The following is a 24,416-nucleotide window of genomic DNA, read 5'->3' on the forward strand; positions in this document are numbered from 1 at the left end:
AACCACCTCCCTGCTAAATTTCAAGTTTGTAATATAACAAATGAAAGACTTTTATACAAACTTGTGAGAACCTCTAGACCTCTTTAATCCGGCCGTATCGAAATTCCATTATTAGCTACTAACTATGGACTACCTCTCTGCCAAATTTCATCTTTGTATGTCAAGCGGTTTTCGAGATTTCGTGAGAATGACTTTTCGCATTTATTAGGTATATTAAGAAGACTAGCCGACGACCGAACATAATTTTCCCCGTTTTGGCCACATTTTTGATCGGTGCTTTGCTCCTATTGGTTGTAGCGTGATGTTATGTAGCTATATATACAGTGTGTTATAGGCTTAGATACATAAATAATAGAGGATATGTGACAAGTAAATATTTTTGAGGCTTCCGGTAACCATGTTTGGTCTCTAAATTGAGCTAGGGCTGTTTTATCGATAATAATTAAGCACTCGATTTAAAATTATACAAAATATTATGTTTACTAAAATTAAACATTTTAAATTCTGTCTTACATTATTATAATATTAAATTCCATATAATTGATTTTCTCATTAAAGTGTTTTATATTTAACACAGATTAATCAATAATATACAGATGGAGCGTACGGAACATGACGGTGTCGTACCCGCTACGAATATGAAATTCAAAAACGAATACGTTCTCTTGTCAGTACGATACGAACCGTCGCATCAGTAATTTTCAATATTATTCAAGAAAAATGGCGTTAATTGTTTCTAAATATAATATTTAGAAACAATTAACGCCAAAAAACTAAAGAAATAAGATGGAGTATTTTTTATTGATTATTATATCAATTTACGTAATTATTTTTATATGTTTTTATATGCAAATGCACGCACGCAGTTTGTAAAGACTCTCTCTGGTTACTGTGTGGTATTTAATAAACATTGTATAGTATAAATTATTTAAAAATAAAAAATCGTAATTCATCAACAAAATTTATTTATAGAAGTTGCAAAACTTACAATTTTTGATACAACGTTATACGTTATAAATATCAAAAAGTAATAGGCTAGTTGACAGTTTTTTTTATAAATGGTCTTAAATATTTGATTATCGTTCTACTAGATACATTTTTTTTCATATGTTTTTGAGACGTTATTATCGTTCTACTAGATACATTTTTTTTCATATGTTTTTGAGACGTTATTACAAGAAAAATTTAGTTTTTAAATATGTTTTTGACAATACGAGCCAAAACGTCCTTAATTGAACCAGCCGTGCATCGCTTGTACGTTTGCAGCATTTGTACGTTTGGTGTACTGACTGACTGATAAGTAGATGCAACCATTATATCCTGCAAAAAACAAAATAATTATCGTTACTATAAACAACTATAGTATTATTCAATATTAACATAGTTTATTAATTTCTGCCTGGAACCTTGTACAATACTTAATCAGCTTTTCCTTTTCATAGGTAATTATTTTTTTAGGATAACCCTGGACTTGAGTCCAGCCACTTGGCCAGAGGTAGGAGTCGAAAATCTAGATCATAATAAAAAAATAAATTTAATAAGTCTTTAATTATGTCGAGTCTACCTAAATGCCAACCAAATAAATAGACAAATGGCTATAGATTCCAATTAATAAATCATTATTAAAATACAATTATACCCGTATTAATTATTTTACTTACTTGTATTCCATTATGGGAAACAGCATTTTCATGACTCTCTGATAACAGATTAAGATTCACTTCTTGCAAGGGTTGTCTTACTTGTTGCTCAGGTGATAAATTCTGCAATAGGTATTTTTTATTCTTTGGTTATCTACTAAAATATTACTATAAATGCAACATTAGTATTTATATGAGTACATAAAGCAACCAACAAGCAAAATCTTTTTTCAAATTTGTGAATTATATCTTTCTCTTACACTATTGGACACAGTAAAAAAAATTATATAAATAAATGTTAAAATTAAAATTTGCTAGTATTCAGATATTTTAAAATGAGGGAATTCCTGTATTATCACAAACAAGAATGATTACGATGAAAAAGGATTCTCAACGGGATAGATGGGCAGGCATTGTCTTTGAGGCGCAGAAGGCGTAATGTAAAATTAATGTAGGATCACATTAATTTTACATTAAATCTTAAAATGATCACTACAATATATGCAGCTGTATCGTGATGGAAATCAGGCCTGTTAATGCTGTTTAGCCATTTTTGTCTTAAATCATGATTTTTTGGAAATCTGAAAAATATAAAATATAACTATACTTATAGAACATAAAATAATTTATTAATTTATACGTTTTCGCTTATTTCGATGATATAGCGAAACAAATCAATTGTTCACTATTCATCGATATTGTAAACAATACTTTCCCAACACTACGTATACGGTCAAACCAAAACTCGTGAAATAATTCAATTCTTTAAAGGATTGCCCATAAAACCACGTATTGTAAAGCTTTGAACTAGGCAATGGGCCTAATTAAAAAAAAACACCTTTAAAATACTCAACATGAACAGAAAAATCAAAGATTTTAATACTTACTTGTGAAATGAATTTCCCGCTAGTTTTGTAGGTGCAGGCAAACACTGCGCACTTCACCATTGTACAATATTTAATTTATTTTGCGATTCACAAGCTTATTGGTTATTATTTCCGTAATATTTCGAATACCGTTACATCGGAACCACAACAATAGCCATTTTTGGTCACTAAAAACAAAAGATAATTTGGTCACAACTGACATAATTGATATTGTCATGTAAATATTGTCATAAAAATATGTCTAACCTCTTTACGCAATGGCTAAAAAAATATCTATCTCGCTCCATTAAGGTAGCTTTCTTTAAGTTAGAGAGGTTACGAAAAAATTTTGTTTATTCTTTAAAAAAATAAATACTTGACCAAATTTGACGTAAAATGCCACAGGTCCATATATATAGGTGTCAAAGGTTATAGGAAATACCGTCCGGCCCTTAAGGGTGTACTTAGGTATCGTGTATACATTATTTTTTTGCAGTCCTTATTTTTAAAGAAATACATTTTTTTCCCTGCACGAAATTAACATAAAAAAAATGCAAAATTATAAAAACTTACATGGCAACACGAAAGTTGAGATAGGTTAATTATTAGTAGGCATTACTACAGAATAAAAACGCCGTCATCTATGTTTTGTGCTGCGTTTACACGTTTCTATTCAAAGTGGTATTGAATGGGCAAGTAAACACACAAGTACACACAACAAGGCGATAGGTTTATCAAGGTGCTTTATCATCTTGTGCTATGTACAAGCATGCATGCGTGCTTGCATAACTGGCGTGTTGTGATGTGTGTAAACACGAAAAGTTTATTTACGCAGATGGACGATGGCAGATGAATTAATGGTTAGTGGATCATTTTCCACATTTTCCACTCCTTGAACATACATTACACCAGAAACTATACCTTTTACTCTGGGATACAGTAATATCGCAAATAGATCTACTACTACTAATTTAAGTCTGCATTTTGGGCGAGTGGCGCAAGCAAACTAAACACAGCATTACAGACTTTGCACGTGTCGGCAGCAGCGCGGTGTTTCAAAGACAGTGGGCGCCGAAAACGATGGTACCTACTACCTACCCTTTACCATATGCGGCGCGGCATTGTCAAAAGGCTTTCAATTTTGCCGACTTTTGTGCCACAGGTGTGTAGGTAGGAGGTAATAATCTAGATATACGTACCATAATTGATAGTACAGTGTTGTCACTTTTAAAATTTTCCAAGTTTTGGGACAATTTATGTTTAAAATTAGAAACTTTATTATCACGATAAAAATGCTTAATTATTGAATAATATTTTTTTTAATATTTTTTCTGTTTATAATATTATAATGCTTACACGCACATTTTGGATCGGACGGTATTTTTAAAACACACTGTATATAGTCTTTCTCGTTAAACGGGCTTTTCAACACAAAAAGAATTTTTGAATTCTAACCATTAGTTCGTCAGTAGGAAAGGCAGAAGTCCGAAATTGCTTATAACGGGCGAGCAAGTGTTGTATGATGACGTCACTGCATTAAACGCGAGCTGATCACCGCGCTCACTTTAAAATTCTATATCTCGGGAATTATTAACGTATCGAAATAATTCTTTCACAAGTATTTTTTGTTTTCAACGGAGAATACAGAAAGGTAACATTTAAAAATAGTTAACATTATTCATTAAGGCAGAAATACTTACAAATGAAACGTTACTCCATCTTTTAGTAAACTACAAGTTGTAAGTCCTTTTTTATACTATTCAACTACACAAACCGGCATGTTTAGGGAGCTCTTTACACGACGAAAACGAGTACAACAATGAAACATCGATTCTATAGCAACAGTTTTTATAACAGCGTTAGATCATGGATTCTTAATCTTTGCCTTATGGGGTAATGTCAAGCGATCCATGTCCATAGTCTAAATTGTCAAAGCCCATGAGAAACTCAGCCACGTTTTTCTTTTTTTAGTTTATCACGATGTGTTTGCTAGCTGAAAAAATTACACAAGTGTGTATTGCGAATCAAACATTTATTGGTTGTTTATTGATATAAAATATTTGGGTGCGATGCATCTCTATAACTAATTCCTCTAGGGAGCGTGTAGTATCCTCATAAGATTTAATCTGTGTCACGTGAATACATAGATTAAATACAAATACTCCTCTATGGATTAGTATAAAATATAATACTTGGAGTAATCTGCTGTTGTAGCTTCTGTGGTAGTTTTAATTTAACAACGATCCGATTTTTTTTTCTTTTTTTTTTGTTTTTTCTGTGACGTTTGTATTTGTCTTTGTCACAATTAAAAAGAAAATAGAAATTAAATTTAAGACTAGAAATCAAAAGAAATTTTCAAAAACATCTGCAATTTGTAAAATACTTGGTAAAAAATCAATAGCCAGTTATGAACAACACTACGCCAATAATAAAGAATACAATATGTGCTGGGCGAAAATATGTGCCTATCGTAGATGGGTGCAGGGTGAGATTACGAAAATCATTTTATTATTCAGTGAAATCAAATCAATATTCAAAGTTTTCTTTTATTTCATGTTATAATGTGTATTTTAGGTTCACTTCAATTTCCAAACATGGAAACTGCAGGGTAATCAACGTATTTTATTAGATGATAATAGAAAAATGGGCAAAAAAACGCCCATGATTCTGGTTCTGGGGCATAAGTTTATGCTACGTGTGTGGGAAGATATCGTCAAAATGATGTCTGTCGGTGAGATAGCTGGTTTCAAAGTGACACAAGAACTGGTATTCAATTATCCTTTTGTATCGAAAAAACTCCGTGATAATGGTAATGATGTAAAAGACAGACACTCTTGTACTATGAAACTTCATACAGAAGGTCTAGGATATCATGACTTGGACGAGTATATGAGCAACCCCTGTGATCTGGAATTTATTATAGAAATGTTGAAAGTAGAACAACCTCATGAATTTGAGAAAGAGATGTGGCAATATCCAACTGAAGAGTTGCTGGACCTAGTCCCTCGGTTGAAGGAAAAGGGTAACAAGCTATATGCACAAAAACTATATGATAAAGCCGAAAAGGCATATTATGAGGCGATTAGTATTTGTGAAAAGCTCCAGAATAGTGAAAGAAAATGTGACCCGGAATGGATATCGCTGAATCAAATAAAACTTCCCATTCTCCTCAACTATGTTCAGTGCCAACTGATCAAAGGAGAATATTACTCTGTTATAGTACACTGCAATACTATTCTGGAACATGATAAGGACAATGAAAAAGCCTTATACAGAAGGGGGAAAGCACATATAGGTGCTTGGAATCCAAGTGCAGCAGAGGAAGACTTTCAGCGATTAAAGGCCATTAACCCATCTTTGAGTGCTGTAGCAGATAAAGAATTAGAGAATCTGAAATTATTGGTTAAGCAGAAAGAAGAGCAAGAAAGGAATGCTCTAAGAAAATTATTTGATAACAGCAAAACATCATAAAATAAAAATCCTTTTTAATACAATAACTGAGACATGAGGTGCCATAACTTATTGAATAGAAGCAGGTGTTACATTGCAGAAGTATGAAAGATTATGAAAAAAATATATACTTACATTCCTACTGATATGAGTTGAAACAACGGAGGCTCATTTTCTTTTTCAATCAAGTCTCGTACCTTAATGTGTTATGTGTCTTTGTTGTACAATAGTCCCATACCATCCATTTCTTCTAACTCATTAACAGTACTTAGTTTTATGAGGTTTTTACATAATCATTGGCATAAGAATAGCAGTTTTGTAAAAAAACATAATTAAGAAGGTTTGTATGCTGTACAGCAAATATTAGAAATTTATTTAGACTTTTACCTTTTTACTAATTGGGAAGATAGGGACAAATATCATAGCATTCCATGGATTCATTGTATAGATGCTGGATCCATCCTAGTGAATCCAAGGATTGCTAGAATTTGTAAATGCTAATTTATATAAACCTTGTCTCTGTTAATTAAACAAACTAGGAAAAACAATATATATTTTATCATTTAATAATTGTTGTTCTGAAAGTTTCAAGTTTATGTTTATTCTAAAGGTTACAAGCAAAATATTTTGTCTTTTAACTATATTATATCTGTGATATATTTTATATTAAAAGTCTAGTATCAAAATGTACTATTGTTACAGAATATTTAAGTCAATGTTATTAAGTATGTGAATTTGTTTAATTTATTTATAATTTTATGTAATCAATGTGACTAATAAAAAACTTCAATAACATGTTTTTTTATTTCCATAAAAATATAGGTCAAGGAATATTTAATTAATGACTCTTTAAGTAAATAGTAATTGAATCGTAGATTGACGATCCTGTAGAATAGAGTACCTAATAAGCAATACGTCATAGAGTACACTGATTTGACATTATGTACTGCTATACTGCAGGGATGGCAGGGAGGGGGGAGGCAGTTAAATGTTAATGACAGTTTCATACAAAAAATGTCAAAAATAATTTGTACAGCCATCTAAAATTGTACTCCCTGAAAGTTTTTCATATTTGTTTCTAAAATGTGCACTAGATGACACTATTAAGGACAATAATTCAGACTACCTAACTAGCAGTCTTAGATAATTAAAAAGAAAGGATCTGCCTCATAAACCGTTACCCCTCTGTCAAAGATCAAGAATCAATGATATATCGCGTTTATAAAAACTGTTGCTATAGAATCGATGTTTCATTGTTGTAATCGTTTTTGTCGTGTAAAGAGCTCCCTTAAGATGCCGGTTTGTGTAGTTAAAAAACGGCCAAAAACTTGTAGTTTATTAACTAAACTGTATTATTTAAATAGTCTAAGGAGTCAGTTTATGTACCTAAATTAATTTACTCTTTGTTCAGAGGGTAATTAAATAGATGGCGTTACTACGAACAGTATGACACAAAAAAGCGAAGTTGGCTCTCTTTAGTCTTTACCCTATAATATTAATTAACTCTTTGATTCTGTGTCTGTGGTGTAATTATTATAACCTAAAACTACAAAATTTTTAAAATTTAAGTTATTTAGAAATGCGACTATTAGCTCGAATAAGACGTGGAATTTCAAAAAGTTAACATTAAACATACATGCAATTGCAACAAAAGCAAAACTATATTGTCCTGTGTAAACTTGCGATGTCGGAATTGGTGACTGATGTTGAAAAACAAATAAAATCCGAAAGCCCCGAAAATATAAATGTTAATGAGGAGTATGCTTATTTAGACCGAGGCGGTTTCTCTTCAGAGAAATTCAAAATCGAACTTCGAGGCTTGCCTAAGTTCTACGGAATAGCAGTAAAGAAATTATTTTTTATTACTAATCAAGTCATAGCCAAACTACATTAAGTAATTTCACCAAAAACCGAGTTTGGGTGAAATCTCTCTCTCTATTCCATTGCCTAGAGAGTGGGTAGGATGGTATAGTGGATAAAAAAGAAAATGAAAAAAATATAGATTGTTGGTACAGTCAAGAGTATTCAGCGGGTAGCTTAAAGCTTTACACTTGTAGCGTGAATCTCCGGAGACCTCAGACCAATTACCATAGGACTTGCTCACTTGCCTTGCTAGATGTCACCCCTCTGTCAAAAGTATATGATCACAATTAGCAAACAAACTGTGTATAGAATCAATGTTCCATTGTGGTAAAATTACATATGTACACACATATGTATTACAATTTAAATTTATAGTTGTGAGTGTGGACACAGGATATATTTATTGGTGTTAGTAAATACTTATAAAAGCTGTCAAAGCAAAACTGGCCAGTTTTTAAGTTAAATTTTCTACATGATTAAGGATCCTTTTATTATAAGAGGTCATTGTTTGGACCCCTTAAACTGGGGCTGCTTTCACCCACATATTTGTAAGTCAAATACTAATGTTTACATAAAGATTTCTTACCTATTTTTTTTTCAGGAGTTAAAGAAATTGATGAATAATAAACTAGGTTTGAACACCAGCAAGATAAAAAGACCTAAGAACGGTAGCCACTGGTTGTATGCATGTTTTCAAAATGATGAAGAGAGAATTAAAGCTATTGCAGCATTGAATGGTTACTCTTGGAAAGGTACAAAACTTTATTTATTAAGATCTGTATACTTGTAGATGCCCACAGCTTTAGCCGTTTGGAAACCTTTGATTTTTCTAACTTCAGAGAATTCCAACAGTTATCATCATATATCATCCAATTTACAAAAAACTATTGACACATGTTATATCTAAACTTTTCTTAAATCCTACCTATTGGGTTTTTTTTTTTTTTTTATTTTTTTTATATTCTTTACAAGTTAGCCCTTGACTACAATCTCACCTGATGGTAAGTGATGATGCAGTCTAAGATGGAAGCGGGCTAACTTGTTAGGAGGAGGATGAAAATCCACACCCCTTTCGGTTTCTACACGGCATGGTACCGGAACGCTAAATCGCTTGGCGGTACGTCTTTGCCGGTAGGGTGGTAACTAACCACGGCCGAAGCCTCCCACCAGCCAGACCTGGACAAATTAAGAAAATCTCAATCGGTCAAGCCGGGGATCGAACCCGGGACCTCCGTCTTGTAAATCCACCGCGCACACCACTGCGCCACGGAGGTCGTCAAAAACTGGTAAATACCCTTATGAAAATCTGTTCAGCAGTTTTGGAGTTATCATGTTAAACCCTCTGTGCTTTAAAGCAATTTTAATTTTGAGTTTGAATTATAGGAAAGACATTAATAGCTGAAGAAGCAAAACCAGCACCTGACCCACTTGTCAGAAAGAGAAAACAGGAAGAAGAGGGAATACAGAACAAGAAGAAGAAAGAAGATAATGATAAAAGTCAGGAAGAGAGATTGAAAGATGCAGTTACTCCATACTGGAATATGCCATATGAAGAGCAGGTAAAATATTCCTATGATCAAGAATTTATTTTCTACTGCAGAATTTTTTTTTTTTCTTGGATAGGCTTGTGCTTGACTACAATCATGCCTGATGGTGAGCAATGACGAGGTCTAAAATAAAAACGTGCTTGCCTAGAAGATGCCTATTCACTCTTGCCTTATTACACTTTTTCAAATTGAGAAATTGTATGACTTCAGGAACATTTTAATTGCCTGTATTTTATGGAGATGTATCATCATCACATCATATATTCAATTATTTTTCAGTTTTTTATTACTTACTGTTGTTCTCTTGATGTTTAAGAACATCACATAGATACATACATATACAAAGTATCAGTCATAACAAAATGTAGTCATATGTTCCATTAGATAAATATTTTTACAGACAAAATTAAAAGAGAGAGAAGTCAAGAATCTACTCATGAAATTTGATAATGAGGTGTGGAAAATTCACAAAGAGAAGAGAACAGAAATTGAAGCAAACCGAAAAGTATATGATGGTTTAAGTTTCGAGTTGAAACCCATACAGAAGTCACCAGTAACAGAGGGGTATAGGAATAAGTGCGAGTTCACTGTTGGGATTGACGAAGAGACTAGCAAGCCCACTGTGGGGTTCAGGTTGGGCAGTTATGTCACCGGTACAGTTGCTGTTGCCCCTATTAGCAGTTTAAACCACATATCTGAGAAGATGAAAAAGGCAGTTTTGGTAAGTTATTTGAATAACAATAGCTTAATAAATTACATAAGGACCTGCCTCACTAGACTTTACTTTTCCGTCAAAGTATATGATCAATGATCCAATGCAATTATAAAAACTGTCTATAGAATCAATGTCTCATAGTTGTAATTGTGTTTTGTCAGTTATAGAGCTCTGTAAAAAATACCTTTTTCGCAGTAATTCTAGCTTAGTATGAGTTATATACCTAATCTAAGCTTGTTTCCCTCCAAAAATTATTGTGTATTTTTGAGTGGCTGGACTGCTCAATCTATAAACATTGGCTTTCAGTGCACCAAGAGCCTAATAGAAAGTAGCAGAACATACGAATATGTATAGATAATACCTATACTAGTTAGACAATTAAATTAGTGTAATGTCAATTTTAATTACTATTTTACTATTTTTGTATTGTTATTATTATTATGTTTGTTTTACACTGGGTTTTTACCTTTAAATAAACTATTATTATTATTATTATTTGCGTGTGATACTGGTCCATATGTAATTATTCTGAGATCAATAGTCAATACTAATTATTATTTAAAACAAAGTTCTCCGCTTTTGTCAATCAGCCTGTTTGTTTGAAACTGCTGAACTATTTTTCATGCAGTTATCACTAATAGATAGTTAGGTAGGTTTAAGTACATATTTTGTCAAGGTTTTGTATAAATGAGATGAAATATGACAATTATTGTTGAAAATGTTGACCCCCCGAGGAGCTTTCATCGAAAACGCTTTATCATGTCTTTAAGATATAACAAAACAATGTAACCTATAAGTTTTTATAGATATACAAACAAGTGTGTATATGGCATATCTTTTAAAGATAGCTTACTGTAGTATGTGCCCATTCTATTCTATCCCTTCTAATATAATAAATGCGAAAGTAAGTCGTGTCTGTCTGTTACCATTCCACAGTGTAACTGCTAAACCGATTTTGATGAAGAGTTAAATCGGTCCTTGGAGTAGAACATTGGCTACTTTTTATCCTGGAAAAATGTATGATTACCGCGCGATATAGAATTTTATGCGACGTCGCGGGTGTCTAATATACGGAAATTAGAAATAGGTATATTGTTTCATCATCATCATCATATCAGCCGATGGACGTCCACTGCAGGACATAGGCCTTTTGTAGGGACTTCCAAACATCACGATACTGAGCCGCCTGCATTCAGCGAATCCCTTTGACTCGCTTGATGTCGTCAGTTCACCTGGTGGGGGGTCGACCAACGCTGCGCTTTGTAGTGCGGGGATGCCATTCCAGCACCTTGGGACCCCAACGTCTATCGGGTCTTAGACTATGTGCCCCGCCCATTGCCACTTCAGCTTATATATTGTTTATATCAACCAAATCAATGTAATTTTGTTGTAGGTTTTCCAAAACTTTGTTCGTCAGTCGTCTATGGAACCATTCTCACCGGCGGACTATTCGGGCTATTGGCGATATCTCACCGTCAGAGAGTCCAAACACACAGGAGATCTGATGCTAATCATTTCTATGCATCCACAGGTAATATAGAACTGACTAATGCAGTGTAGGTTTCCGTAGATTAGCACTTTAAACCTTAATAATGCACAAATGGATCTCTAAATTAAAAAATGGGACATTTTCGTCAACATTGTGGTATTCGAGAAAATAACATCCTCAGTTTATGGAACGAAACTCAAAATAGTCTTTTTTAAAGAATATTTATTCTATAAAAAATTATTATTATACTAAACAATTTTCTTATTCTTATTTGTTATAATTTAAGGATCTGACAACAGAAAAACTAGAAGAATTGAAAAAAAATCTAATAGAACACTTCAGTACAGAAGAATCAGTGGCGTGTTGCATTAAATCTTTATACTTTGAGCTCCTCACTAAAAAGTAAGTAGGGAATGTACTCTAATATTATAAAGAGGACAGATTTGTATTTTCGTATGTAACGAATAGACTCAAAAGACTCAAAACTACTGGACCGAGTTGAAAAATTCTTTTACCAATGGAAAGTCACATTATCTGTAAGTGAAATTGGCTATATAACATCACTCTATGATAAATAGAAGAGGAGTTTCAATGAAAAATGTGTCAAAAAATGGGTAAAAAAAGTCTGTTGCGTGAGCTGCTAAATCAGTTAAAATTACGCAAAACCTTTAAAAGTTCTGCAAAAAAAAAATATGTTTATCTATTTTATGGTAATCAAATTCGCAAACAATGCATTATTTGCGAAGGTGTTTTCACATTACATACATCTTTATTCAAATAAAGACGTTATTCGTTACAAGTATTTGACTTTAAACAAAATTAATTAGTTTTTAATGAATATCTTGGAGATATAAAATTTTTAAAATAATTTCGGAATTATTTTAAAATGGGAAAGGATAAAACTGCATCAAAAGCAAAAAAGGAGTTTTGGTTTGCACAAGGAAACAAAATTCTGCTATCTAAAAACATGCACCAGCCAAATCTGCGGCCCTATTATGTAGCTCAGTGTACCATTAAAATAATAAGCCACTACAGTTTTTCGTCGTATTTTCGTTTTTGCCATCATCTAACATACTTAATTCAACGAAACAACCCAGACTATGCCATATTACATCAAGTGATTGCAGTGATTTTTCGTTTTTAGACATTAACATCATTATTAATAAACCAATATATACAAACCAATGAACTATAGCTAACTATAGTTCATTTTACTACTTTTGTTTGTTATTTAATTTTGTTAATATTGTATATGTAATAATAATCAATGCACAAAAAACCAACTGCGGTTTGTGTTGCATCATCGTTAGGCTTAATTTTAATATGTATTTTGTAGAATAATAAATAAATAAATGTTTCAGACGAGTAGGCGAGGACGGATCAAAGCCTACCCATTTAACAGGATCAACCCACATAATAGACACTATATTGGGACGACAATTCAGGATATCCCCGGAAGCTTTCTTTCAGGTAAAAATTATTATCTTCATCTTTAGCCTATTTTTAATAAACCTATTTTAGCCATGCCTCTCCTTATAGGAGAGCAGTTGTGAAACAAACAATGTGGTTCATAAACAGACTTGCTTAGTCTCTCCATCCATTCCATCCATTGTAACAGCTTTTTACATCTACTTTTATTTGATGGCCAAGTAGCGCAGTGGGTGGTGACCATAATTTCTGTATCCAAGGTCATGGATTTTTGATGCCCGTGCCGTGGATTGAGAACCGGATTCAAAAGTAAAAACACTATTATTGAATGAAAGTCTAACAGGTCTAACAATTCCCATCAATTAATGTTACCAATAAATCCTCGAATGGCAGAGAATAACATTGAGTGAAGTCCCTGACTTGTGACCGAAGGATGTAGGGCTAAAGACGTCTTTTAAAACTAGTTAACTTCACTCAAGTCATTCTCCCCGCCTATATCAAAATAATCCATGAAGGATTATCCAACCAAAGGTGTAGACAGATCGAATGTCAGAGAAAAGAATGAGCTAGGCCGCCCGAGCGGTTTACCAGTACACCCCACTTAACTCACGGAACATTTCGTACTATCTCGACACGAGCCGATGTCGAATGACTGCGACACCCGCAACTGGAAAATATGATAAAATTCACATTAATGTGACCCTTATTATCGTAAACTGGAGACTTTATTCTCTTTTCCTCTCCATTGCGTCCTGGGTATAATTTTCATACTGTATCTGTTGTCCTTTTCCGTTTTTTGACACGTTTAATTTTCCGGGCAACAACGGCGCATGCGTGTTGACATGACATGTCACATTTTTTTTATAATGGGGATGATGACTAGGTTTCAATATATTGATTTTTATTATACATTCAGGTAAATAAGGCCAATGTTTACTAATTTATACATAAAAAGCGAAGATTGTCTGGATATTTGCAAAATAAATAAATTATAAAATTTCAAAATCTTTTATCGTAATTAGATGAAACTTCATACAGTTTTAGCTTCCTTAAAGTTCATTTATTGAAAAATGTCTCCTTTATTATGATATTTTTTAATAAATGAACTATAAACATAAACGCACTAATTACTAAGATATTAGTAATTTTGTTTGAACGCCATACAAATCTAACAATCATTATGTACCCATGACGTCATTAATTCGTACCATTTTGTATGGGACGTTTTATTTATTTATTTATCAGATTGACCTTGACCTTTGACCCATTTTTTTCTGACCCAATAAATCCCTGTAGCTCCGAAAGTAATGATCGCAGATACCCTGTTACTTTTACAAAATTGCTTTACTATTAGCATACTCCTAATTTATATACAATTTAAAAAACTGTCCTCATCCCTATTATACCAGCGTAGATGATCGTTTGAGTTATTTTCCGCAATCTTTAGTAGCATAGATGGTTTGTTGCAGATAAATACAGCCGGCGCTGACATTCTGTACCAGAGCGCGATAGACATGAGCCGAGTGCAGCGCGACACCACCATAGTGGACATCTGCTGCGGCACTGGCACTATTGGCCTGTGCTTTGCCAAGGTTAGTGTTTGACTATTTTTTTTTTAATTCTTTATAAGTTAGCCCTTGAATACACCTGATTATAAGTGATGATGCAGTCTTAGATGGAAGCGGGCTAACTTGTTAGAAGGAGGATGAAAATCCACACCCCTTTTCGGTTTCTACACGACATCGTACCGGAACGCTAAATCGCTTGTTGGTACGTCTTTGTCGGTACGGTGGTGGCTAGTTACCACCCTACCGACAAAGACGTGCGGCCAAGCAATTCTTCCTCCTAACAAGTTAGCCCGCTTCCATCTTAGACTGCATCATCACTTCATCACTTACTATCAGGTGAGATTGTAGTCAAGGGCTAACTTGTAAAGAATAAAAAAAAATCGATATTTTGTGTAGAATCAATCTAAAATTCACTGTTTATGATGAACTTGCGGACGTCCGCGACTTCGTCGGCGTGGAATTTAGTTTTTCAAAAACCCTCGGGCACCATGGATTTTTCCGGTAGCCTATGTGTTAATCCAGGCTATAATATATCACAATACCAAATTTCAGCCAATCCAGTCCAGTAAACGAGACGACGAAGAGTAACAATCATTTATATCATCAAAATCATCAGTTTTCATAAATCTCGGGAAACCATGGATTTTTTCGGGATAAAAAGTAGGTTAATCCAGAGTAAAATCTATTTCCATGCCAAATTTCAGCCAAATCGCTTCAGTAGTAGCGGCGTCAAGGAGTAACAAACATCCAAACATCCATACAAACTTTCGGGTTTATAATATTAGTAAGAATTAGGATATCTATAGTCAGATTGAGTAGGTATTTTAAACTATGTAAACAAACAAAAACAGCTGACTCAGGGGTGCTCAACATTTTATCATTATTTACGAATATTATCATGAAATAAAACTTCCTGTGGTAAACAAATATTTTTTTAATTCTATATTCCTATATAATATATCCTGTTATTTATCAAACAGATAATGCTTCACTTATATTAAGGGTTCCGTAGGCAATAAAGAACTCTTATAGTTTTGTTTCTTTATTATGTAGAAGCAAGCATAAGGTTTCCTCGACATATTTAAACACATTAATCAAAACGGTTTTCTCGGAGGACGATAAGGGTGATTGATTCGTACGTTTCTTTTTTGGTGACGGAAACAATAGCAACGCGGAATAACTGCTCCGGCTAGTACCAGGCTCCGGTTCACTAATTTTCGTACTAAACTAAATAAAATTAATTAATTAAACTGATAAAAAACCCGACTGCATAAATGATAAAAAAACTGAAAAGAAAAAATAAAGCTCAGTCCTGAAGTGTAGAAAACAATTAGAAAACAGTCGGGACCTATTATATTGAATAGAATTTCGTCTACATTTTTTATTAGGTCCCGACTTTAGTTTGATCAATTTTTATATCATTTATGCCGGGTTTTTATATTTGTTTAATTAATTAATTTATTTCACACTTTTTAGTTACGATAGATGGTGAATTTCGGATTTATTGGTTACGTTTGTTACAAAGTACGATAATGTATACCTAAGTCCAACCGAAATTAAGTAAATATTCAAAAAATCTACGCAACCCTCGGTGGCCGAATCCGACTCGCACTTGTCCGATTTTTATAATCAATATATTTCTTTTAGTCTATTTTAGGTGTTTTATAACTACACTTCATAAACCTCGCACCTTATAGTCGTCCGCCTCGCGTATTATGTATAGACTTAATTAATATTAGAATTAATAAATAACGTTTTCCTAATTGTAGTTTTTTTAACATGGCCATGATATACTATTTTGAAATTCTCACAAAAATCCCTTGAATTTGATTCGCATGTTGCAATATTCACAAAAAAAAAACTTCACCCCGATTCTATAGCGTCTCACAGTCGTCTTGTTGGTTTTTTTTTCTAATTTCACCTATCTAAGAACACTTGGGTTATTAAAACAAATCTAACGTTATCTGAATTACGTAAATCCGTTCAACGGTTTGGAAGATATGAGGTAATAAAGAATATTACATACATACATACAAGATACGCGCGAAAAACATAACCCTTCTTGCAGTCGGGTAAAAACAGTAAACAAACAACAAATAAACTATAATTAACAATAACAACGAAACGAGAACAAAACGAAATAACAAAAATTACAAGGGAAGAAAATACGCACGACAGACTGGATTTAGTTAACGAATCATAAACGAATACTGATATATAAGTAGGAGTATTAGTCATAGACAGCAAATAAAGTAGTGTTCTGTGCTGTAAAGTGTGAACTGTCAAATGTCAAATCTTCTTTCACTTATTAATACAAAATCAAAAAAATTATCATAGTATATGGTAATTCTGCAATAAATGAAAGGTTAAATTCACATTAAAATAAAAGAAATCATCGTTTTAATTACAACTTCTTTCTTCTTTTGATATGAAAATACGACATTTATAAAATAATTAAAGTTATAATTTAATTTTATAAATGCACATTTAATACCCATAAAACTCAATATCTTTATTTTTCATAATGGTTTGTGACTCATGTCTGCTTGGGTTCTTTTTATGTCGTTTGTATTGTTTTTGTGCAAACTCTATATATTTAACATAGAGGAATTAGAAATGGAAATGGATCGCACCCAAGTGCAGCAACAAAATTGTCTGTCGTTTTTTGAAGGGTACGAGGTAAACTCAGTCATCGATAATATTTAACAAAAATAAATAATAAAATATTTAACAAGAATAATATAATCTGTACACAGAATATTAAATTAATGGATCGATGTTTTGCTGTTTGTTCGTTCGTTAGAAGAATAGTATCTATTTTTCTTTTAGATATGCTTGTTTTTATTACAAATTTATTATTTATTATAATTATGTTTTTGATGACCTCCGTGGCGCAGTGGTATGCGCGGTGGATTTACAAGAAGGAGGTCCTGGGTTGGATTCCTGACTGGGCTGATTGAGGTTTTCTTAATTGGACCAGGTCTGGCTGGTGGAAGGCTTCGGCCGTGGCTAGTTACCACCCTACCGGCAAAGACGTACCGCCGAGCGATTTAGCGTTCCGGTACGATGCCGTAACCGAAAGGGGTGTGGATTTTCATCCTCCTCCTTACAAGTTAGCCCGCTTCCATCTAAGACTACATCATCACTTACCATCAGGTGAGATTGTAGTCAAGGGCTAACTTGTAAACAATAAAAAAAAAAATCTTAGATTGCATCATCGCTTACCATCAGGTGAAACTGAAATCGAACGTCACGTCATCTTTTAGTGAATTAGAAGTTGTTGACCATTTTTCATGCCATTGAACTACTTACTACACAAACCGGAATGATTAGGGAGTTTTTTCAGTCGACGAAAACGATTACAACAATGAAACATCGATACGATATAAGTATACACGCGTTAGATCGTTGATTGATTGACAGAGAGGTAACGTCTTGCGAGGCAGGTCCTTCTATAATTAGTCCAAGATAATTAATTAATTGTATGTGAATCCGGGCTCAAAAGGGCTAGAACCCAGAGCCGTAAAGCTTATTATTAAAAATAAAATGTATGTGAATCGAAACGAAAAGTGTCGCCTAAAAGAACCTTTTTGAGCAGTGATATTGTTGTGTAAAAAGCCTAAAGTTGTGGACTATAAAATGTAACCCCTGTTTCTATTCGATTGAACAGCATTGCGACAAAGTTGTCGGCTTGGAACTGATCGCTGAAGCCGTGAAGGACGCGAAGGCGAATGCGGAACTGAACCAAATTGAGAATTGCGAATTCTTCGCGGGCAAGGCGGAGGACATCCTGCCGTCGGTGCTGGCGCGAGTCACGGGGGACGATGTCGTGGCCATCGTCGACCCGCCCAGAGCTGGCTTACGTGAGTTACATAGTAATCACAGATTAAAGAATAATAGGCAGATTGAGCGCACGGAACACGGCAGGGATGCAGCCATTAAATACAAATTCAAAAATGAATACATTCTCGATTCGACAGTACGATACGAGTTGTTGCCATCAGTAATTTTCAATACTATTCAATAAAAATGGCGTCTTAAGTTTTTAATTATTTTAAAAGTTTATTTTTATGGGTTTCACCGGCTTCATTCTTTATCATTCTTTATTCTGTGCTATTAATATACAAATTATATTTGAAAAAGTTCTCTCTCTCAAATCAGATTTTAGGAATCCATACCTACTCAAAAGACCATGAAATTTAATGTATTTGTTAAAATCTAAATAAGTGAATAAATGTAACTAAATAAAAAGAAATAAATAAAATTAAAACCCAAGTTTTTGACTAGCAACTATGACATGACATTTGACAGCAAACGTCAAAACGACTATTGCGTTGAAAACGTCATCAATCCCCCATTGTTACCCCTAATAGTGTTGCATTTCTTGGGAGAGAATGAATATTATTTCGAAAGAATTAAAGTAAATTCATAGTAAAAAATTTCATTTTCTATTATTTCCGCCAGGGTACAATGACTGATCCTGGGCTCCATACAATTTTAGACCATCTCCTTTAAGCTAAATCGCTTCAGTAGTAGCGGCGTTAAAGAGTATCAAACTTTCGCGTTTATAATATTAGTAGGAAGTTGCTGCAATTAAATTTTTTAAGATCTGATTTTTGATTATTGTATATATATTTTTATTTAGATATGCGAGCGGTGACTCAACTGCGAAACACAAAGAAGGTCAAACGTCTAATATACATATCGTGCAGCCCGGCGTCGGCCGTCAAAAACTTCGTGGACCTCTCGCGCCCCTCGTCCAAGACTCTGAGAGGGGCCCCCTTCGTCCCCGTGCGAGCCGTCCCCGTCGATATGTTCCCGCACACTAAGCATGTTGAGCTAGCTATACTGTTTGAGAGAGAGGTAAATATACTTTTTTATTAATCGTGGCGTAATTCTCGTTCTCGTAAAATTAGGCTCTGCGTACAGTTGAAATTTGACAGGGAGGTTTTTTTTTATTCAACGACAAGCTAGCCCTTGGCTGCGATCTTACCTGATATTCAAGTGACGATGAGGGCTTACTTGGAAAAGGTACGATTTTATTCTACCCATATCTCTTGACGGTTTCTACGCAGCATCGTACCGGAACGCTAAATCGGTTGGCGGTACGTTTTGCCGATAGGGTGGTAAATAGCCACGGCCGATGCCTACCACCGAATGCCTACACTACGAACATACTTAAGTCAATTTAGAAAATCCTCAACTGACCCGAGCTGGAAATACCTGAGGTAGTTCATAGTTGTTGTTGTTTTGTTTGAGGGCTACCTACCTACCGAGTCCAATAGACCCCGCAACGCTCGAGTAAGTACACGTTTAGCATCAAAGGCTTCCCTACCAAGAGGCGCGTAATATCTATAAACCCAATAACAAAAGCAGTTTCAAAAAGTGTTTGTCTTTAGTTACTCAGTCTCACTGTTGTTTCAGCAATCAAAGGAACAAGTTGATCAGACAAAGGAGCAAGTTGATCAGATAAAGGAGCAAGTTAGTCAGACAGAGGAACAAGTTGATCAGACAGAGGAACAAGTTGATCAGACAGGGGAACAAGTTGATCAGACAAAGGAACAAGTCTCAGAAGATGTTAATGGTGACAAGCAAGCAATAGAAGTTGATTCAAACAACGGAGAGATGGCTCTAGATAGTGATATAAGTACAAATGATGTACAGATTTGATATACATATTTTGTTAATAAATTGTTTTTTAATTGTTTGGTTGTTTATGTAACTAGTTAGGTTTTAAAAGTAATGTTATTTTCTTGTGAAAAGCTCACTTCGGTCGGACAATTGAGCATCTCTTGTTTTACTAACTTCCAAAGCCACCAACCTTCGTAATGGGGATGATGACTAGGTTTGAATATATTGATTTTTATAATAAATTCGGGTAAATAGGGTCAATGTTAACTAATTTATACATAAAAAGCAAATATTGACTGGATATTTGCTAAATAAATAAAATTATAAAATTTCAAAATCTATTAAAAATCTTTTTCACTACTCTTGCTCAAAAACACTGTCATATTACCACTCCAAGCGTTTTAGCCTCTAGGGGCTAAAGTAATTTTGATTTTTTTAATTCTGTCTGTTACGAGTACTAGCCAAGCACTAGCCTACTATAAAACGGAGGAGGTTTTATTCGAAAATAGAATAATTATAGGTAAGGCCCTGATTGTTTTGAAAAATAAATAAAAAACTTTAAATTAGAATGAAATGCAGCGTTCTTGTCTGTGGAATGCGTTAATTTTTTTATTTAATTTTTGTTTGAGTTGCGAATAGAGCGAGATTTGAAGACATGGGACATCCTGTACGGTGTAATACCTTTGCCTTTCTCTCGTGAAAGAAAAATAAAATTAAAAAGCGAGAATTTTAAAAACAATATTGCCTTAAATAATCCATACTTGGTTTTTTTAATGAAATTTATTGTAAATTTGTGACCATAACATACATATTGTTATTGTTTAACAACAATGAATGTTATGTTTGAAAAAATTATGTTGCCGGGTAAAAGCATCTCCCTTAATATCCAAAATTGTAGACTTTGTACATTTAATTTTCAATTAATATAAATCATTGAATATTGTACTAAACTATTTTATTTTCTCGCAATCGTAGTGAAAAGCAGAGTGTAACACGTGGGGCTAAACCCATTATAAACTCGGTTTCAATTTAGGCGGCCCTCGCCTTCGTCTCGGGCCCTAAAAATACCTCGTATATAATGGGTCTTTTTAGCCCCTTGTATAACAATCTACTATTATCGTATTTAGCTGAAAATTCATACATTTTTAGCTTCCTTACATTAAATGTTATATTTTTTAATATATGAACTAAAACATAAACGCAGAAATAACACCGATCATTAAGTGCCTACGACGTCATTAGTTTGTACCTTTTGTATGGGGCGTTCTTCAGGAATCCGCGGCAGCGCCGCAAATCTGACCCTTTAAATCTCTGTAGCTCCGAAAGTAATGATCGCAGATACCTGTTACATTTACAAAATTGCTTTACTATTCGCATACTCTTAATTTATATGTATACAATTAAAAAAACTGTCATCATCTCTAATTTGTATCACATTCGAATTCACCAACAAAATTATTGTCTGACATTTTGGGGGTGGCGGGAGGTAAACTCACAACTTCGAAAATATTTAACACCCATAAATATATTTTGGGTTCTAACACTAGACGCAACTACAAAAAATCGTAATACACACATGTGTATTTTTAACACAATGAAAAATCGATTCTATAAAAAATTTTAATAAAAAAAATTCAACCGACTTCCAACTCAAAAACTAACATTAACTAAAAAGCAAAAAATAACATCTTACCTATGTGCTACCTTCTGATCAGTTTGAAGGCCGTGCCAAGCCAGTGATGTTTTAATTAAATACGTTTAAACTACAAAATTTCTGTGGTTATTCCAGAAACAGCTTTAATTAAAACACGACACTGACTTGGCACCGCCTTCAAACTGATCAGAAGGTAGCACATAGGTAAGATGTTATTTTTTGCTTTTTAGTTAATGTTAGTTTTTGAGTTGGAAGTCGGTTGAATTTTTTTTATTAAAATTTTTATTTTTTTATTTTTAGTGTTAGCATACCCACTGCGTGTGTACAGTCACAACCTATCTAAGTGGAAAGTTCTTATCAATACAAAATTATCAAGTCCAAACACAAGGTAGCTACTGTGAGCCGTCGAGGAGTTCTCTTCACTGTGCTTCGTCTTCATCACCAGACCCTTAATACAGTCGCAATCCATCTAGGTGGAAAGTTCTCATCAATACAAATTTATCAAGTCCAAATACAAGGTAGCTACTGTGAACCGTCGAGGAGTTCTCTTCACTGTCCCTCGTCTTCATCATCAGACCCTTAATACAGTCACAATCCATCTAGGTGGAAAGTTCTCATCAATACAAATTTATCAAGTCCAAACACAATGTAGCTACTGTGAACCGTCAAGGAGTTCTCTTCACTGTCCCTCGTCTTCATCACCAGACCCTTAATACAGTCACAACCCATATAGGTGGAAAGTACTCATCAATACAAATTGATCAAGCCCAAACAAAAGGTGACTGCTGTAAATCCTTGACAAGTTCTATCGTCTGTGTTTCGGCTCCATCATCAGACCAACTCCAAACCTTCATAAAGTTGTAGTGGTTTAAAATACATTATGGAAACACTAACAAACGTACTAGCCGTCTCTACAACTTTCGAAAGTTCCCCTCAATTTCTCCAGGATGCCATCATCAGATCCTGACATGAAAAAAATGGGACCACCCTGGAAGCAAACACTACAAAACAAAAAAAGAATTTTCAAAATCGGTCCATAATTGACGGAATTATCGCTGGACATACATAAAAAAAAAAAAAAAAAACATACATACAGCCGAACGTAGAACCTCCTCCTTTTAGGAAGTCGGTTAAAAATAAAAGGAGGAGGTTCTCAATTTGATTATGTACACGTTAGATCGTGATCATATCCATTTGACAGAGGGGTAAGGTCTAGCGAGGCAGGTCCTAAGGTAAGGTAAGGCTACTGTACTATACTATACTGTGCTATTATGGTATAGTATTATTCAGCGTCCATAAAAAGAGGTGTGACTGACTATCCCATCGTAACTTAATTAACACCATCAAATTGGAATAAATTAATTTTGACCTATAGTTTGACGTAGGACCTCGGTTTATAATTCTTACATAATGAATTAATTATATTGACATGCAAGCAATTAACATATTTGTAATTGTGATTCTGGGCATTCATGACCTTGATTCCTTATAGACATTTATTTCTGATAATAGTAGGTGATGAGAATGAGATAATCGTATATCCTTTGCCCACGTGCTTCAACAGATATAGCACTTTTTTTAGTATTAATTAGTTAAATATGGCCGTGATACCCCAGTGGACCTTTGCCTCCGATTCCGGAGGGTGTGGGTTCTAATCCGGTCCGGGGCATGCACCTCCAACTTTTCAGTCGTGTGCATTTTAAGAAATTAAATATCACGTTTCTCAAACGGTGAAGGAAAAACATTGTGTTATCTGCGTGTGTGAATCTGCCAATCCGCATTGGGCCAGCGTGGTGGACTCCTGACCTAACCCCTCTCATTCTGAGAAGAGACTCGAGCTCAGCGGTGAGCAGCGAACAGTAACGAATAAAAGTTGAGAATGATGATGATGTGGTAATTAAAAAAAATCTAATTAGATGATAAAACTTATATTTCCACCTTTTTGGGTTTAAAACTCAGATTCCCAAATTCAGAGCAAAACCAACCTTAGACGGGTCAAAAATTCAAAATGTTTCGTTTTAGGTTGAATTTGCAATTAAAAGGTCCACCCAAAAGTTATTCTTGGCACTCATTAGTGTATGTAGTGTTAATAGTTAACGGGTGTATAACGTTGTCTTAACTAAGTAAATGGTGAGTCTCTGTTGGAATGCCTTAAAATTCAATTGCAAGATTTGACCGTATCGGACATTAGAGCATAAATTGGTACTTGTCGTGGCGATACGTCGGTCCAATAATAATATAATCTTAAACTGATTCAGTAGGTATATCTGCAAACCCATATGACACGAGTCTACCACCTAGAGGGAAATTTGCATAATCATTGCGTTATAATTCAGATCTGATTTAGATATCACCATAAAAGATGACGCTGTCTATAATTGTAAACTATGTCTATATCTGATGAGGACAAAGGAAACTTAAAACCTTTGCATACATACAGATTTGCAATTTTTTAACAGGAAAATTATCCACCGTTGTCTAGTGTACAGGAAGATAAGTAAATCTTGAAAGTAGATTGTGTAGGTAAACACATACATTGCAGTGGGTATAGACTGGTAGCTACAG

At 34.1% G+C, this 24,416-nt stretch overlaps 2 protein-coding genes across 6 annotated transcripts in view; both read left to right on the forward strand.

The window, feature by feature from the left end:
* Positions 1-6,749, forward strand: part of LOC112048200 (AH receptor-interacting protein) — a 100,315-nt gene extending 93,566 nt beyond the window's left edge. Inside the window, exons 2-3 of one of the 2 annotated variants that reach the window (XM_052885453.1) lie at positions 4,865-4,991; positions 5,081-6,749. In XM_052885453.1, coding sequence (XP_052741413.1) covers positions 4,914-4,991; positions 5,081-5,977 — 975 coding nt within the window. In that variant the 5' untranslated portion in view covers positions 4,865-4,913 and the 3' untranslated portion in view covers positions 5,978-6,749. Of the gene's footprint in view, positions 1-4,809; positions 4,992-5,080 lie in introns of those variants that run through there. The other variant, XM_024085649.2, reaches the window with a different exon arrangement.
* A 708-nt stretch (positions 6,750-7,457) lies between these two features.
* LOC112048218 (tRNA (uracil-5-)-methyltransferase homolog B) lies at positions 7,458-20,271 on the forward strand. 4 transcript variants are annotated; one of them, XM_052885454.1, is made up of 12 exons: positions 7,458-7,799; positions 8,421-8,571; positions 9,203-9,378; positions 9,767-10,087; positions 11,475-11,612; positions 11,857-11,972; positions 12,932-13,040; positions 14,468-14,590; positions 18,237-18,429; positions 19,212-19,429; positions 19,991-20,010; positions 20,053-20,271. In XM_052885454.1, the coding sequence occupies exons 1-12, from the start codon at positions 7,593-7,595 to the stop codon at positions 20,234-20,236; spliced, it is 1,956 nt and encodes a 651-aa protein (XP_052741414.1). In that variant the 5' UTR covers positions 7,458-7,592; the 3' UTR covers positions 20,237-20,271. The 4 variants fall into 4 exon arrangements, with proteins under 4 accessions (XP_052741414.1, XP_023941445.2, XP_023941446.2 ...); XM_024085677.2 differs by having other exon boundaries at positions 19,991-20,271; XM_024085678.2 differs by lacking the exon at positions 7,458-7,799 and adding an exon at positions 7,831-8,196 and having other exon boundaries at positions 19,991-20,271.
* Positions 20,272-24,416: the final 4,145 nt, after the last annotated feature.

Source organism: Bicyclus anynana, chromosome 14, assembly GCF_947172395.1.
Source record: "Bicyclus anynana chromosome 14, ilBicAnyn1.1, whole genome shotgun sequence".
Lineage (NCBI taxonomy): Eukaryota > Metazoa > Arthropoda > Insecta > Lepidoptera > Nymphalidae > Bicyclus > Bicyclus anynana.